This window comes from Chaetomium strumarium (assembly GCF_033439665.1).
Source record: "Chaetomium strumarium strain CBS 333.67 chromosome Unknown B0T15scaffold_1, whole genome shotgun sequence".
Classification (NCBI taxonomy): Eukaryota; Fungi; Ascomycota; class Sordariomycetes; order Sordariales; family Chaetomiaceae; genus Chaetomium; species Chaetomium strumarium.
Genome location: NW_026944429.1, coordinates 626380 through 642127, shown reverse-complemented (window position 1 = coordinate 642127; position 15748 = coordinate 626380). Strand labels below are relative to the sequence as shown.

Here is a 15748-nt window from a genome sequence, read left to right as displayed (position 1 = left end):
CGGAAGAGGACGACGGGTTTGTGCTCCTTGCGAATCAGGACTACCGGCGTCCTTGAGGAGGATTGCCGGCTTGTATTCCACCGCTCGAGGGGCTCACACATGGCCACTGGATGTGGAACTAACTGATGGAGGTTGTGGGAACGCTTCAGAGTATTCGATTCAAGCGGTATGGGATTTTGGAACGGATTCGGAGTGGTCTGGCGGTAGCTTTCAAGGTTGGGGAACGGCGGCCAGAGCAGGGTGGCGGGCAGCGACGAAGCATGTCCCTATGCCCGGAGCGTTTTTTTCAGAAACAAACATCCATACCTGTATTCTTATTTAGCTTTCGGGATCGAGGCGTTTGGTGGAAATCTTTGAGTATTGGGGTTACTGGCATTAGAAGGGAGGCTATGCGATGATATTCTGGGTAGGCAGCTAGTATCTGGTTGCCTTCCAAGAGCAAAACTCGAATAGGAGTTGATTTTGATGCAAGCAAGACATCCCTTTCATACCTACCGAGTGTAAGGTAGTCACGGACGCCGCAACAGACCAGCACCTCCTCTACGCAAGTGTGTGCCAGGCAAATGGCTGAGTGCATACTCCCTTAGCATTCAAGTGGGTTGTTTTATACACGCTTTCTACGCTGGTAGATAGGCAGGTTCTAACAACCATATCCGGTCAAACCCAAAAGACAGAAATTATGAAACACGCTACGAAAGAGGGCCTACCGGCTCCCACCCTGCAACGGCCTCGCCTCGTGCCGGCGATCATCATCTTCCTCTTCATCGTCGTCGTCGCCGTCCTCCTCATCGTCATCGTCCCCGACAACGTGATGCTCCTCCGACTCCTCACTCTCTCTCCTCCTACCAGGCAGCTTCTCACTGACCGCAATAGCCGAACCACTCCCTGACTCAGACCCAGACCCGGACCGGTCGCGGTACTGTGCTCCTCCCGCGCGCACTACATCTCCAAAATCATCCTCGTCGTCCTCGTCCTCGTCATCGCTTCCCCCGGCAAAAGCATCGTACAGCTCGCCTCCGCGCGTCGTCCTCCTGCCGGCGGCGCCTTGGCCGCCTTTCCCGGCGGCCACCTTCTCGCTGCCAGCCAGACCCTCGGCTTCCTCGTCGTCGAGCAGCTCAAACTCGTACTCGTTACGCGGGATGTTGCGCAGGCGCTTGCGGCGGGCGATGTAGAAGTAGATGCCCAGCCCAGAGCAGAAGAGGACGATGAGCACCAGCGAGCCGTAGATCCAGGCCTGGGTGGCTGCTGAGACGCCGAAGGTGGGCAGGAACGACGGGAGCCAGGTGCTGTTGCCCTTGCCAGCGCCGGGGGGGCGGAGGTTTCGGCCGCGGTTGGTTCGACGACGGGCTCATCGGTTGGCTTGGCACCTGTAGGCTTGGCGTTGACAGGCCTGTCGGGATGGTCGGAGGGGTCGGCGACGATTTCGGAGTCGGTGGCGGAGCCTGGATTTGGCGCGATCGTGGTTAGAGTCGCGGGAAGGGTGGTGGTGGCAATGACGGCATGGTCGTTGTCGTCTTCTTCGGTGGGCAAGGGGAGGATCTTGGCCTTGGACGCATCGCGAGATTCGCCCCAGAGTTTGAGGTGCCAGTCGACGAACTTGCCGTCAAAGGCGTTGACGTTGGTGTCTTTCACGATGATGGTCCAGGTGCCGATGCCGCTCTCGCCCCTGTGATGTGTGAGTAAAGGTGAGTTCGTTTTGGAATGAGAAATTGCTTACCAGTGAGCTACGCTCATAAATGTCCAGTCGTCATAGCCATCAGTGGAATCGTCGTATTTGCGGGTGACAGAAAGGTGGCTAACAACCTTGCTAGGGCTGATCAGATCAACACTCAGATCACCGCGCCGTCCATGCTCGACATTCATGGTAACGGTAATGTGCTCGACTCGCGCCAGATTGGCTTCCTTGAGCATCTCCTTGGTGACCTCAAACCCGACGGTAACGCCCTGGTCACCCTGGGGAATGGCCTGGTTGACATGGATCCAGGGGGAGTAGAACCAGGCCTGCGGCTTCACCTTCTTCCAGGTCCTGGCGGCTTCAACGATAGCATAGCTATCTAGCTTTCCATAGCCATAAGTGTGGCTGAACTTCTTCCCGATCGTAGTATCCTGCCAATCTCCGGAGTCCAGATTGATGGGAACGGCGGTGTCCATGGCGAGGTATTGCATGTCTCGCCATGACAAATCAGGACGTACCTGGAGCACGAGAGCGAAGATGCCGGCAGCGAGAGGTGCCGCTGCCGAGGTGCCGCCGTGGCCGTTAGAGCAGACATTTTGGCCCACGTCTGTAGTGTGGATGGCATCACCACTGCCGCTGGAGTACGTAACAACTAGGCCGGCCGAGCATTTCTCAGAGTAGTATGGGTGCAAGCCCTTCCTGTCGATGGCGCCAACGGTAATGCTGTAAATGCTGTTGGTATAGCCGTCGAAATTGCAGTTGTCTTCGTTATGCGCGCCGTTGCCACTAGCGAAGACGTAAATGGAACCCAGGCCCTGGCGGCCATTCTGCACGCCGTTGACCATGGCACGTCGAATAAGGATGCCAGGTGCGTCCATGCTGCGCCCATCGTCTGGCGGACCCCAGGAGCACGAGTAGATCTGGTTATGCTGGAAGTCGTAGTTCATCGCCACGGCCTCATCCGCATCCGATATCAACTTAGATAGGATGCGCAGGCCGGCAATTCTGGAGTCGTAAGCCACACCCACACCGCAGGCGTTGTTTCTGGCGGCCGAGACTTCGCCGGCACACCGCGTTCCGTGCCTGTCATCCGACAGGCGAGGTTTCGGCTCATCCGTCTTGTCGTTGAAGTCGTAGGAGCCCTCTGCGTAGTAGTTTGGCCTGAGGTCGTCGCTGTACATGTCCAAGCCGTCATCCACAATGGCGACAGTCGCATTCTTGCCTGTGATTCCTTGCAGCCACACCCCCGTGACATTCACGTCATGGCCGAGCTGGACGGTGTTGAAAAGGTGCCATTGTTCGTGGAAGATGGGGTCATTGATCTGCAGCGCTCGAGCAACCTCCTGTTGTGTTTCGACGGCTGACTGCACCGGACTATTCTCCGCCCTCGTAGCATCGACCAGCGGTACCGGGGCGCGCCGTTCGGGTATGATGCGCTTCTCCCACGGTTTACGTAACCTCTGCTTCTCGGAGAACAAGACGCCGTCCAGGACATGTCTTTCGCCGAGGGATCTTCTCCTTCGTCTTTCAACTATTTCCCGCTTGACGACATCGTGGTCGGACTTCTTCGCAACAAAGAGATGGTGGTCCTTCAGTTCCCCCAGGGGCCCGCTGTGTGAAAGGCCCAGGCTCCTAGCTACCTCGTGGGGCGAAGTGTTTGGATCGAGATGGAGCACGTAGTAATCGTTTGCATCCCAGTTCCGAGGGAGGACGTGGGATGCTGCTGTGAGAGTGGTGAGGCCCAGCAGCGCCGCGGCTGACCAGAGCTTCATGGTGTGTTGGAGTCGAGGGCCCGAAGCCCTTGGTTGAGCCAGGCACCGGTACTAGCGTGGGGGGTTGGGGCAAGCGACAGCGGGCATATGGTAATCGGCGACAATGGGAACTCTTCGACGGGTGGCCGAGTCGTTCAAGAGTTAGAGGAGAGTCGGGGGCTGCCGATCGCCACTCTCGAGGGGCGAGACTGAAACTGTGTCGCAGGCTGCCGCACGGGCGAGCCAAGAAGGAGATTAGGGGATTGCGCGAACCAGACAAGCGCTATAGCAGAAAAAAGCTCTACCCTAAGACTCGAGGACGCAAAAGCTCAGAATACAGTGTTAATAATCGGAGGGAACAATGAAAAAAGTCTTTCGTAGGAGTCGATGGTACCTCTCCCTTTGAGAGGCAGAGAAGTGGCCTCGCGCGGCTCGCATGCACAATGCACACAGAGTCTGGGGCGCTCTGCCAAGCGTTTCCCGGAATGCGGCGTTGCAGTTTGCAGAGGACCCTTGCGTGTCCACGTATATAGCAATGAGCCAATCAGAGAATGATCCGCTGCTCAGCTCGGACCGTGCTGGCCATGGTGCTGAGACCGGGAAGCTTCAACTGCCGACTCAACATGAAGCCTTGGCAGTGCAAATGGCACTGCCCTGGTTTACTGGTATGCTGTTGAAAATACACGGACTCAGACAGCTTCATATGGCTTCTAGTAAGAGTCTTCAGGGCGGCTGATACGATTTTGGAGGCAATCGACGTCGATCGCTTCTACCAGAGCTTTGGAATAACCTGGGAATTATGAATCCCGCTTTGTTAACTACGTGGAGAGACACCTGACGGTAGGTCGGATCGACGGCGTCTTGAAGTCTGCTTGAGAGCAGGAAGTAGTTCATAACCTGAACACCAAAGCAAGGTAGTCCTGAACAGCTCCGAACAGACTTTTCGAGAGACCTCCTAGCAATGGAGCATCTAAGACGAGCGTCCAGGTAAAGGGCGTGGTGTACGGAGTACTAGTGGTAGTTATGCAGGATGGGCGCTGTGTGCCTTTGGTCTTACCCAGACATCCACGCCATACACCAAGCGCTGGTTGTTGGTGATCGATGCTAGCGGCAAAGGAATTCCATACCGTATCGATCAATCCCATAGTAAGAGATATGTAACCGCAGATTCGGCTCAAGCACGTTCACCGTAGTCTGCCTGCCTACCTAAGGTATTCAGTTTGTCCAGTCGCCCCATTGGTTCGTCGAACTCCATGTGGAAGCCATGTGCGATTTGATTCGGACCTCGGATTGCAGACGGCTCGCTCCGCGCATCTCGTTCATCAACGCCCAGTTCGCCGAGACAATCGCAAGCCGAAGGTCGCCGAAGGCTCAAGACGTCCGTTCTTGATCCGGGGATGATCATTAGCCAGCCACCGGTATTTCCTCAATACATACACAGTAGAAAAGAAAACAAGAAAACAAGATATTGTCGGAGACCCCATCAAGCACCCGAAGCTGCGGTTCTTGTTCCTTTCCCGCCCTCCGATTTCTGGACAATTTTGGCAGCGACTGGCAGCAGCCCAACCACGCCAAGACACCCGCTCAGATCTTCCCGCCCAAAGCTCCAGCTTCCAAGCAAGTTCCCAGCCCCACGCCCGACCAGCCCAGCCTGCCGTCGACCAGAGTACCAGACGTCCCGGCCACCTCGGCCCATTACTTAACTCGCGAACAAGCCCCGGCGTGCGCTGGACATGGCTGGTTGAGCCCGAGGTGCATGTGTCTGCAAAGCATTGGTGTGTCCAAGGCCGCATGCAGCTCGTGGACGAATGGCGACGCCCCAGCCCCGGCATTGAACTCCATTGAGCTCCATTGAGTCTTCGAGGAGCGGTCAGGCCACCCCCACTTGGCAGCCACTCGACCGCTTGGTTACTGTGTACAGCTTGGTGGTCTTTGCCAACCAAGCCTTTTCGAGACAGCCAGGCCCGACGGGCGAGCTCGAGTCCACGCTTGCGCTCCTTGTACAAGCTGCGCGGCACCCTACTGTTGAAGTGTCAGGACTCAGACATGTCGACTCCGTACTGGGGCCAGCTCCCACCCCCGAAGGCGAGCCAAACCAGAGCCCGCCGTCTGTCCGACGACCAGGGCCCGCCGCCAGATCGCCGCCAGTCATTGGATGTCCCGCCCCAGGGACAGACGGGGGCGAATCGCGTGTCTGTGCAAACTACAAAATCGGATGCGCCGACTGAGTCGACCCAGAGCCCCTTCGCGTCGCCAACCGCCTCGAGCTTCCACGCCCAGGGTCTCGCTCCTCGGCCACCGTCGCTGCCCTACGGAGCCAATCATTACCCTCCCGAGCTTCTAGAGAACCGTCAGCGGCGCAGGAGCCGCAACCGGGACCAGGAGGACGAGTATGTCGCCGTGACCGGTCCACCGCCTCCTGCCGCCCCGGACGTACCGCGCGCTCCCCCTTCGAGCTACAAGTATCAAGCAGTGAGCGGCGCGCCGCCTCAACGGTCCAGCCGCACCGGTACTACGATGGGCACTGAGGAATTCTACCAGCCGGCGGCGGCCCCGGACGGCCAGGAAGACGACAATCCCGTCCCGGACAGGACCCGCAAGACGCTCGGAGAGTCGGCAATGCCGCGCCCTCCGCGTATCAACACCGATCCTACTTTCGGCAGAAACTCGCCGCTGCCTAATGGTCGCCCGCGGAGAGGGTCTGCTGCGGAGCAATCGCTGCAGAGGAGTGCCAGGAGGTATTCGACGCAGGGTTCGGCAGACCGGCCCAAAGTGTTCGCAGACGACCGTTCGCCGCTCAAAAAGCTTGAGCTGACGCTTGACAGCATCTCGAAGGAGGAGAAGCGGGCGCGCGTCGAAGCGGCCGAGCAGGCTGCTAGAGAGAGGTTAGAGAGGGCGGCCGCCAACGGAGCCGCCCGCCCAGGCGACAAGACCCCGCAGCAGGCGCGCTTCCGGGAACGACGGCCCTCTGTAGCGACCGGAGACGCACCCAGAACGCCGATAACACCAGCCAGGCCAACACCGGACTCTGCTGGGCAGCCGGGGCAGAACGGCCCGCTCTCGCAGAACCCACCCGAAGAGGGGCGGAGACAGAGCACGACTGCTGAGCCGTCGCCGAGGCCAGCAACCGCGGAATCCCGGATCCCTGTCCCCGTACATTCGAGCGGCATCCCGCAGCGCAACCTCAGCTTCCGCGAGCGCGCAGCCAGAAATGACGTAAAGCTACCGACCACACTCGACAGCCCTGCGTCCAAGGAAGGCTCGCCTGCGACTCTGTCGAGGAGCGGCAGCAACAAGCTGAAGAAACCGCCTCCGAGAGACCTGTGGCCAAATCGGATATCCGAGGTTGACGAAATCAACAACTCTGGCGGGGTGGTTGCTCATAGCCCACAGGCGGTGGCCGGCGTGTCTGCTGCTCCTGTTACCGCTAGCGACGCCAAACCGCCGCATTCCCAGCCCAGGTTCGTCTCGCCGGCGAGGGGCCCAGAACCTGCAGACCAAGATGACTTCGCGGACGAGTTCATGGCATACCCACCCGTCGGGAAACTGACAAAGCCACCGCCCGGCCAAAGAAACGCCCCCGACCAGTTCCTCGCGCGGATCCCGACCCGGACGGCCGAGACAAACGGGGCGCGACAGGTGACTTTCCAGCACGACGCGCATACGGACCGTGAACACCGCTCTATGGACGGCACTGGGGCGCAACACCACATGTCCGACCTCATTTACCATGCTCGCGACAAATACCAGCCCGGCCAAGGCACTTTCAAACCCACCACGTACCTTGACGAGTGGAGGAAGGCGACGGTGGGGACCCTGGCGGGAGGGCTCCTCGACCTGGAGGATGTCCCGCCGCCAGTGCCGGAAAAGAATGCGTCCTGGGGCGGATCCCAGCAGTCCAGGCGGCGGAGCGACAGCATGTCGTCGCGGCCGAAGAAGGCGGAGGCCTACGAGGGAGAATATGCCGAGTCAAACGGTACGCGTACCCCTAATCAGCAGGCTTTTTACCCCAGCATTGGCGAGGTGCAAAGCAGCGACCTCTTTTCCATCCTGTCCACGGGCGAGTTGGGGGGTGGTCTTGTGCGCGAGCCCCAACACCTGGCGCCTCCGTCAAGGAGGGCGAAGGCCCGAGCTAAGCGCTGGGACGGGCTGCGTCCCTTCAGCCCTAGTCCTTCTGCGAACAGTTCTCAAGACAGCCTGGGCCGCTTCTCGCTGCGCAGCAACGATGCCGCTTTCTCCCGGCAAGCCATGTCATACTCTTGTACAACGACCCCGACTTTTTTCTCTAGGTTTTTCTCGTAGGTTGTAAGGGGAGTCGCTAACCTGGTTTCTTCTATGCAGCGCCCACGCGATTCAAGCCGCCCCTGTACCTCAAGTGCGGGCCCCTCCTGAGGTTCTGCGGAATCCGCCACGAGCGGGTGCCCAACCGGTCGAACGCGAACGGCGGCGTGGTCGAGAGGGAGATATGGAGAGGCTCCATCATGATCGTCACGACGGATGCCGACTCGTCCTACGACATCGCTCCGACGCTGAGACTGTTCGCCCAGCCGATCGAGCTGCTCCCGCCACCGCCGAGGGAGATCAAAAGTGACGAGCCCCTGGCCCCCGAATATGTCGACCCGATCGCCGGGCATCCCAAGCTCGGCCGGAAAGGCGAGACGCTCTACGTCAGACCCGTGGACCATCTCCAGGAGGGCAAGGATATCTCCAAGGACGAGACGGACGACGGACTATTTGAGAAGTCGAAGAGTCCACCGGAAGTGCCCCTGCCGGAGGGTGTGGTGGATCCCCCTGGCTCGTTCGCGGCCAGGCGGAAGCGAGCCGAGATGGACGGCGAGAAGGCGGGCAAGTACAGGGATATCCGAGGCTTCAGGCTGCACGCCGAGCGCGGCTACACCTTCTGGAGGTTCAACATCGAGGTCGAGCTGCGGGAGAAGCAGCAGCGGATCGCGTACCGCATCAACAGGGGCCCGTCCACGGGCTTCTGGGTCCCCGCTAAGGGCCAGAGCATGAACATCATGTTCTACAGCTGCAACGGCTTCAGCCTGACGGTCAATCCCAATGACTTCACCGGGCCGGACCCCATGTGGCGCGACGTGCTCAACACGCACCAGAGCCAGCCCTTCCACGTCATGATTGGCGGCGGAGACCAGATCTACAACGACAAGTGCATGCAGGACACCAAGCTCTTCCAGGACTGGCTGATGATCAAGAACCCGCTGCACAAACACAACGCACCGTTCACGCCGGAGATGCAGGACGAGCTCGAGAGCTACTACCTCGAGCGCTACGCCATGTGGTTCTCGCGCGGCCTGTTCAGCATGGCCAACGCGCAGATTCCCATGGTCAACATGTACGACGACCACGACATCATCGACGGGTTTGGCTCGTATCCGCACCACTTCATGAACTCGCCCGTGTTCTCGGGGCTCGGCAACGTCGCGTTCAAGTACTACATGCTCTTCCAGCACCAGAGCATCGTCCAAGAGACCGAGAAGGCCGAGCCGAGCTGGATTCTGGGTGTGCAGCCCGGCCCCTACATCAACGAGCTCAGCCGGAGCTTGTTCATGTTCCTGGGCGCCAAGGTGGCCCTGCTTGCCGTCGACGCGCGGACCGAGCGGACACGCGACGAGGTGATTCGGGAGGATACGTGGAAGAAAATCATGGACCGGTGCTACAGCGAGATCGACAAGGGGAAGGTGGAGCATCTGCTGGTTCTGCTGGGCGTGCCCATTGCCTACCCGAGACTGGTGTGGCTTGAAAACATGTGAGTTTGGTGCGTGAGACTGGTGCAGGGGAACTTCCGGCTGACTCCTCCCAGCTTGACTTCCCGGGTTATGGATCCCGTCAAAGCACTCGCCAAAATGGGCATGTTTGGCGGTTTGCTCAACCGCTTTGACGGCGGCGTCGAGGTGCTCGACGATCTGGACGACCACTGGACGGCCAAGAACCACAAGCGCGAACGTGCCATCGTGGTTGAGGATCTGCAGGACCTGGCGGCCGACAAGTCCATCCGAGTCACCATCTTGAGGTCAGTATCCCGGAAGGGCTCGAAACCTGGTACCGTGCGTTCCCAAGCTAACTTCTTCCCAGCGGCGACGTCCACCTCGCAGCAATTGGGCAATTCTACTCGAATCCCAAGCTCGGCCTAGCCAAGCACAAGGACTTCCGCTACATTCCCAACGTCATCTCGTCCGCCATCGTCAACACGCCACCGCCGGACCTGTTGGCCGACGTCCTGAACAAACGGAACAAGGTCCACCACTTCGACAAGGAAACCGATGAGGACATGATTCCCATTTTCGCCCACGGCGTCGACGGCAAGCCGCGCAACAACAAGCACCTCCTTCCCCACCGCAACTGGTGCGCCATCCGCGAGTATGTGCCGGGCCATACCCCGCCGCCGACGCCGGACCGTTCCGGGACGCCCGACGTCACTCCAATGGGCTCCCCGTACGGCGTCACCGACGGCGAGACACCACGGCGGAGGAGTGGTATCTTCCGGCGCCTGTCGCTGTCCAGGTCCCGCACCACAGGCCCCGACGTCCTTCCCAAGGACCGCTCTCGGCCGCCCATTTCCGGCGGCCTTCTGCGCTCCCTCTCCCGCCGCGCGGGCACCGCCAGCGCAGACGAGGTCGGCAGGCCTCCGTCGCAGCCCAAACCAGGCTTCCTCACCCGCTCGCTGTCCAGCTCATCCGTTTCCCGCTTTGGAGGGCTGTTCCGCCGCCGGAGCACCAGCAAGCGTGACGATGGGGGTATCAACGGCGTCTGGGGCCCCGACACCGACGAGGAGGAGGCAGCCTACCAGCAGAATATGCGCCTGCGCGGCGGCGGCGGCGGCGGCGGCATGGCCGACTCCCAGCCCGCATCGGGATACAACAGCGAATTCGATCAGGGCGACGAGAGCTACTTCTCCGTCCGGCAACCGCCCCACCAGAATAACCCTTATGCTCCGGCGCGGCCGGGAGACTCGTTGGTCATGACGGGCGCTACCCCTCCGTCTGTCTCCACGCAGCAGCAACAGCAGCAGCAACAGCAACAGCAACAGCTGGACCACCAGGTGTTTGTGCCAAAGCCGGGCGCGTTCCACCGCACACCTACCACGCTGACAGCCAAGCAGCGGAAGCGCGCTGGCGCGGAGGAGGCCCTCGCGGTCAACCTGCAGGGCGCGCTGGAGGTGACGCTCAACGTGGAGATCAGCCCGCGCGATCCGGGAGGGAGCACCGTGCCGTACCGGTTGGTCGTGCCGCGGTTGTGGTATGAAGATGACGTGGAGGACGGAGGGGAAGGACGCGATGGTGGTGGTGGTGAGGGTAGTGTGTTGAGGGGCGGTGGCGAGGAGGAATTTCCGGGAGGAGGTGAGGTCGTCTCCGGGGAGATGGAGATGATGGGAAAAGACGGGAGGAAGTCGCCGAGGGGGTTGAAGAGGTTGATCAGCTTGAGGAGGAGGAGGACGGCGGATTCTTCTGCTCAGACTGCGGAGATCGGATATGTGCCGGGTGCGGGTGCGGCTGGGGAGATGTGAGTTAGAATGTTGTTGAGGGGTTTGGATGAGTCATGAGTGATGCGATGGATGAATGGTCATGATGTGATGGTTCTTGACGATGGGAATGACATGGTAGTTATAAAGCGGTGCGCGCTTTCGATATCCGTATCAAAATAGTTTAAGCTTTCTGGCGTTTTTATGGTTTGCTTTTCTTGCCTATCTAGATATCTAGCCTTTTTCGCTTATTAGTCTCGAAGTTTTAGATGCCCGTACACACAGTTGAAAAGCCATTGAATGGTTAGGATGGATTTTTTCCTCAGCTACTCGTGATCCAGGCATCATCATAACTACTAGTAGGGAGGTAGGAAGCTATCTTTAATGCGTCGTTGAACGGGTGTGTCTCGTTCTCCGGCCTTTGATGAAAACTCGGGTTTCTGATTGTATGTAATTACATGTTTATTAGGCGGTGTACTGTATTGTACAATACGCACGACTAATAAGGCTTACTAGCGAGCCTGCAGTGTTACACTGCAGACAATCCGTGCGTCCGCCGACCTGCCGACCCACCCACCGACCGACACTGAACAGCACTGCAATAGGTAATAGGTAACTAAATCTAGTATACATTTGCACTCCCTTATCAACATCTTTTATAGTGCAAATTGATGTCGTTGACTGTCCAAAGCCTGCACTTCAAAATTCACGGTTCGTTGTTTGCTGGCTTTGTGGCCATGATTATGCCAGCACACTTCGAATTTGAACTGACGTCACGCCCGCACATGACCTTCCCCACTGTAAGCTGGGGACAAGAGTCCCACTCTACGTGGAAAGGGGCACCTTTGTGACCTTCGTTCTGAAGCCGCCACCTGAGTTCTCAAAGATTCTGAGCCTACTACAGTAAGGTATCATGCCTGGGGAGAATGAATGACCGCATGAGAATGGGATATGTTCCTATCGAAGCTTTGTTCCATGTTTTTTACGAACGCCAAGCAGCTGTGGTAGTATTCAGCTTGGCTTACGTAGCCATTGGCAAAGGAAAGACAGGAAATTTTGTAGCTTACACGCGTCCCGGTTGCGTTACTGAGGGAGCCTAGTAGTACCTACTTTACCTACCTTATGGATCACACTGCAAATCAATACTGTGATAGCAGGCCATTCTGCTGGCACCGGCCAATGCGGATAATTCAAGACTGGCGCTTGCCATTGTTCCATCACTCGAGTCACTCAAGCTGCAGTGCAGCCAGTTCGCAGTGCTCGTGCGGGATCCTGAGAACAGCCATCTACGGAGTACAGCTTCTTGCTCGACGTTTCCGACTGCAGGGAGGCCTTCTTTTCTGTCCAATCGTCACAGTCTCTCAGAATTCCAGGGATCCCTGTACCAGGGGTTAATCTGTGGGTCACGTCGCCTTGTTTGCCTGCGCAGCAGCCAATGACCCGGGGCTGTGCGGTAAACTAACGGCGCCCGGAAGCAAAGAGCCGGTCGGTTAGCACGTTCCCGCAATGACACCTATAAATCGGCCGCCACGTCAGTGGTTCGCGCACTTTGCCCTCTTTCCATACCCGAGGAATCCTCGCATTACGACCATCGCGTCGAGACCTGCTGCAACAACACCGTATTCGATGAAGGGAGTTCCCTCTATACCGCACACCAGAACGCATGGCGGCACTCATCGCTCGTCGAGACGACCCGATTCGAATCCGGTTCCCCTAGACAGCCCGGCCCACCCGAACGCCGACATCTCCAACAATGGCAACACAGCGTCATCCTCGCGTGCCGGCGCCCAGGGCAGCTCTGGCGGCACCGGCGGTGGACCTGCCTCCGCGCAGCCCGCGCCGCCGACTGACCCGGACAGTAGTAGTAGTCGCCGGCCGGTCAATACATCGCAGGCTACACAACCGGGGCTTGTCGTAGGCGTCGAAGGCGAGAACCAGAAAGAAACCCAAAAACCACAAGAAGAAAAGAAGCCTGTCATGTATCGGTTCTGGCGCACACTCAAGGCAATCCTGCTCCATTCCAAGGTCAATGTGCTGCTTGCGTTCGTGCCCGTGGGCATCGCCATCGCCCAGACCGGCGCGTCCCCGGCTGTTATTTTCGCCATGAATGCCATTGCCATCGTCCCGCTTGCTGGTCTGCTGAGCTTCGCTACCGAGTCGGTGGCCCACAGGCTCGGCGACTCGCTGGGTGCACTGCTCAATGTCACGTTTGGCAATGCCGTAGAGCTGATTATCTTGTGAGCTGACTGTCCCGGCCGACCCTGCTGCCTATCGTGCTAAGCTAACCGTTGGCAGCATGTACGTAACCCGCATCCGCGACTCATTCAGCTCGTCGTCCGAACTCCATGTGGGGGGTTGTCCAAGCTATGTAGCTTATGACTGACCCCGATATGTATAGCATCGCCCTCGTCAAGAATGAAATCCGCATCGTCCAGGCCTCGCTGCTTGGCTCTATACTGGCCAATCTGCTGCTCATCTTGGGCATGTCGTTCTTTCTTGGAGGCATGCGCTACCGCGAGCAGGTTAGTGCCCGTTGAAATCCTGGGGGTCGATGATCGCTAACCAAACCAGATCTACAACAGCACCGTCACTCAAATGAGTGCCTGTCTCCTGAGCCTGAGCGTCATCAGCCTGGTCCTACCGGTACGTCGGAATTCCAGCAAAGCGTCTTGCGGATTGCATTCTAACACGTGATAGACGGCGTTCCACGCATCGTTCAGCGATAACGAGCTTGCGGATAGGCAGTCTCTCAAGATCAGCCGCGGCACCAGCGTGGTAAGTACATCAAGATTCGACTATATGGGTCAAAAGCTGACTTGGCAGATTTTATTACTGGTGTACATCGTCTACTTGCTGTTCCAGTTGATCTCGCATTCATACATGTATGAATCGACGCCGCAGCACATCATCGATGAAGAGGCAACACCAGGGCCCGTCGCGAATTGGTTAGACTCCTCCAGCTCCGACAGCAGTTCCTCGAGCGACTCGGATTCGTCAGACTCGGATCATTCTCGGGAGACCATGTCCAAGCGGATGAGACGGGTTATGCATCGCCGCCGAAGACCTAGTGTGGTCTCGACTGAGGCTGGCGAAAGCACAAGCCCAAGCTTCCCACGCAGCCCTTCAGGGAGCACTGGAGACGCGGACCTGGCCAAGGGACAAACAAATTCGGAAGAGCCGTCGTCCCGCCCGCGTGTGCACCATCGAAGAGAAAGTCACGGCGGAAACGAGGATGTAGACGACGAAGAGTCCCCTCGCCATGGCAAGCGTCACCGCCATCGGCTGCCGCGCAAAAAGCACCGCAAGCACAAGCACAGGTCGCGTCACACAGGATCTCCGGAAACCGTGAGCGAGACTATCGACGAAAACGCGGTGGTCGAGCCTGTCATTCGCGAGCAGCGGAAGGTCGAATTCGCTTCCGACATACCCGCCGCCAACCAGGAGACTACAACCGCTAAGCCACGGAATCAGAGCCCCTTTCAAGGCCTGCGTGCAATGTCTCTCCGCCCTGTCGTGAGCAGTCTGGCACCGACCGTCTTCACGCAGCCGCCCGACGCGGGGATGCCGCCCGTCCCTGCGGGCCCCGTCCCGCGTGTACGCTACGGCATCCGGAGGACCAACTCTCTGCCGGACAGGCTCAATCAATACCGCCGCGCACCGGGTGCCATGATGCCCTCGCAGATTCCATTGGCTCGTCCCCCCATCACGGCCATTGTCAAGGAGGAATACGCCGCGGATCTGTCGCGCACCGCTGCCGTCATCCTCCTCCTCGTCTCGACTGCCCTGGTCGCGGTGTGCGCCGAGTTCATGGTCGATTCCATCAATGGGCTCATCGAGACGAGCAGCGTCGGCGAGATATTCATCGGTCTCATCATCCTGCCCATCGTGGGAAACGCGGCGGAACACGTCACGGCTATTACCGTGGCGATGAAGAACAAGATGGATCTGGCCATCGGCGTCGCCGTTGGCAGCTCGATCCAGATTGCGCTCTTTATCACCCCGCTCGTTGTCATCATCGGCTGGGCCATGGACCGCGAGATGACTCTCTACTTCACGCTCTTCGAGACGGTGTGCCTGTTTGTCTCGGCGTTCATCACCAATTTCCTGGTGCTGGATGGCCGTAGCAACTATCTAGAGGGCGCGCTGCTGATGGCCACCTACGTTATCATCGGCGTCGTTGCCTTCTTTTACCCTAACGCTGGGGACGCCAGTCCTGCGGCTCTCTAAAGGGTCTGCAGGACGAAAGGTGGATGTCGACCAAAGGGTGGGTTGGTTGGCCTGGGTGTAGGTCGTGAGGGACCGGCCACTGAGGCAAAGGTGCACATATTGCGTGGCATGATTTTTCTCATCCATAAGTTGATGGCAAGGTGGTTGGCAGTTGGCGTGGGTTGGGGTTGTCAGCGGCTGCTTCAAGAGAGGTTGACACATTGTTCTCTCATGACATCCACGCCCTTTTCTTGGGCCAAATGCATGAGTGACCAAGAGATCGGTGCTGATGTCTGGGAAGGCGAAGCATGGAGAAGTGGACGAACGAGCGATGAGTTGACAATGAGCTGTGGAGTAGCGGATATTGGAGAATAGGGGTTCCTCATAGCATTCTCAAGAAGATAAGGGAATCGTCGCTTTGCAAAGGCTATTCACAGCCAAGCTAAGTCACAGTATCCAAATTGAGACTCTAATATTCGCCTAACATTGAATTCTACAAGCTAAGCATGACCATGGACGTGACTCGATGGTGAGCAGTAAAGTAGTACCTAGTATCGAGCAATTGGGTAAGGAGACACATCCTAAGGTATTGTCTATTCGTCCTTCGCAAATCTCAGGGCTTTGGAGATACCTCAG

The 15748-nt window shown here is 58.4% G+C and overlaps 4 protein-coding genes across 4 annotated transcripts; 2 read left to right on the top strand and 2 right to left on the bottom strand.

The window, feature by feature from the left end:
- Positions 1-703: 703 nt before the first annotated feature.
- B0T15DRAFT_563877 (peptidase S8/S53 domain-containing protein) lies at positions 704-3877 on the bottom strand (the record flags this gene model as incomplete). Its single annotated transcript, XM_062870629.1, has 3 exons — positions 1718-3877; positions 1345-1666; positions 704-1294 (listed from the first exon to the last, which is right to left on the bottom strand). The coding sequence occupies exons 1-3, from the start codon at positions 3445-3447 to the stop codon at positions 704-706; spliced, it is 2643 nt and encodes an 880-aa protein (XP_062725289.1). The 5' UTR covers positions 3448-3877.
- A 782-nt stretch (positions 3878-4659) lies between these two features.
- Positions 4660-5648, bottom strand: B0T15DRAFT_4670 (uncharacterized protein). The gene is made up of 2 exons (XM_062865977.1): positions 5604-5648; positions 4660-5508 (listed from the first exon to the last, which is right to left on the bottom strand). Exon 2 carries the CDS (start codon positions 5256-5258, stop codon positions 4749-4751), a length of 510 nt encoding a protein of 169 aa, XP_062725288.1. The 5' UTR covers positions 5259-5508; positions 5604-5648; the 3' UTR covers positions 4660-4748.
- On the top strand, positions 5214-10951 carry B0T15DRAFT_545287 (uncharacterized protein; the record flags this gene model as incomplete). Its single annotated transcript, XM_062870129.1, has 4 exons — positions 5214-7687; positions 7768-9193; positions 9248-9457; positions 9520-10951. The coding sequence occupies exons 1-4, from the start codon at positions 5473-5475 to the stop codon at positions 10949-10951; spliced, it is 5283 nt and encodes a 1760-aa protein (XP_062725287.1). The 5' UTR covers positions 5214-5472.
- A 1438-nt stretch (positions 10952-12389) lies between these two features.
- B0T15DRAFT_515677 (Sodium/calcium exchanger protein-domain-containing protein) lies at positions 12390-15598 on the top strand. The gene is made up of 5 exons (XM_062868212.1): positions 12390-13143; positions 13305-13428; positions 13478-13549; positions 13604-13681; positions 13730-15598. Exons 1-5 carry the CDS (start codon positions 12413-12415, stop codon positions 15131-15133), a joined length of 2409 nt encoding a protein of 802 aa, XP_062725286.1. The 5' UTR covers positions 12390-12412; the 3' UTR covers positions 15134-15598.
- The last annotated feature ends 150 nt before the right edge of the window (positions 15599-15748 follow it).

What these genes read in the sequence shown, in the direction of transcription:
- B0T15DRAFT_4670 (XM_062865977.1), bottom strand. Translation starts at nt 5,258, where the DNA reads ATGCCGGGGCTGGGGCGTCGCCATTCGTCCACGAGCTGCATGCGGCCT.
- B0T15DRAFT_515677 (XM_062868212.1), top strand. Translation starts at nt 12,413, where the DNA reads ATGACACCTATAAATCGGCCGCCACGTCAGTGGTTCGCGCACTTTGCC. An exon ending in TCATCAGCCTGGTCCTACCG is followed by an intron (nt 13,550 to 13,603) that starts GTACGTCGGAAT and finishes AACACGTGATAG; the next exon opens with ACGGCGTTCCACGCATCGTT. An exon ending in TCAGCCGCGGCACCAGCGTG is followed by an intron (nt 13,682 to 13,729) that starts GTAAGTACATCA and finishes CTGACTTGGCAG; the next exon opens with ATTTTATTACTGGTGTACAT.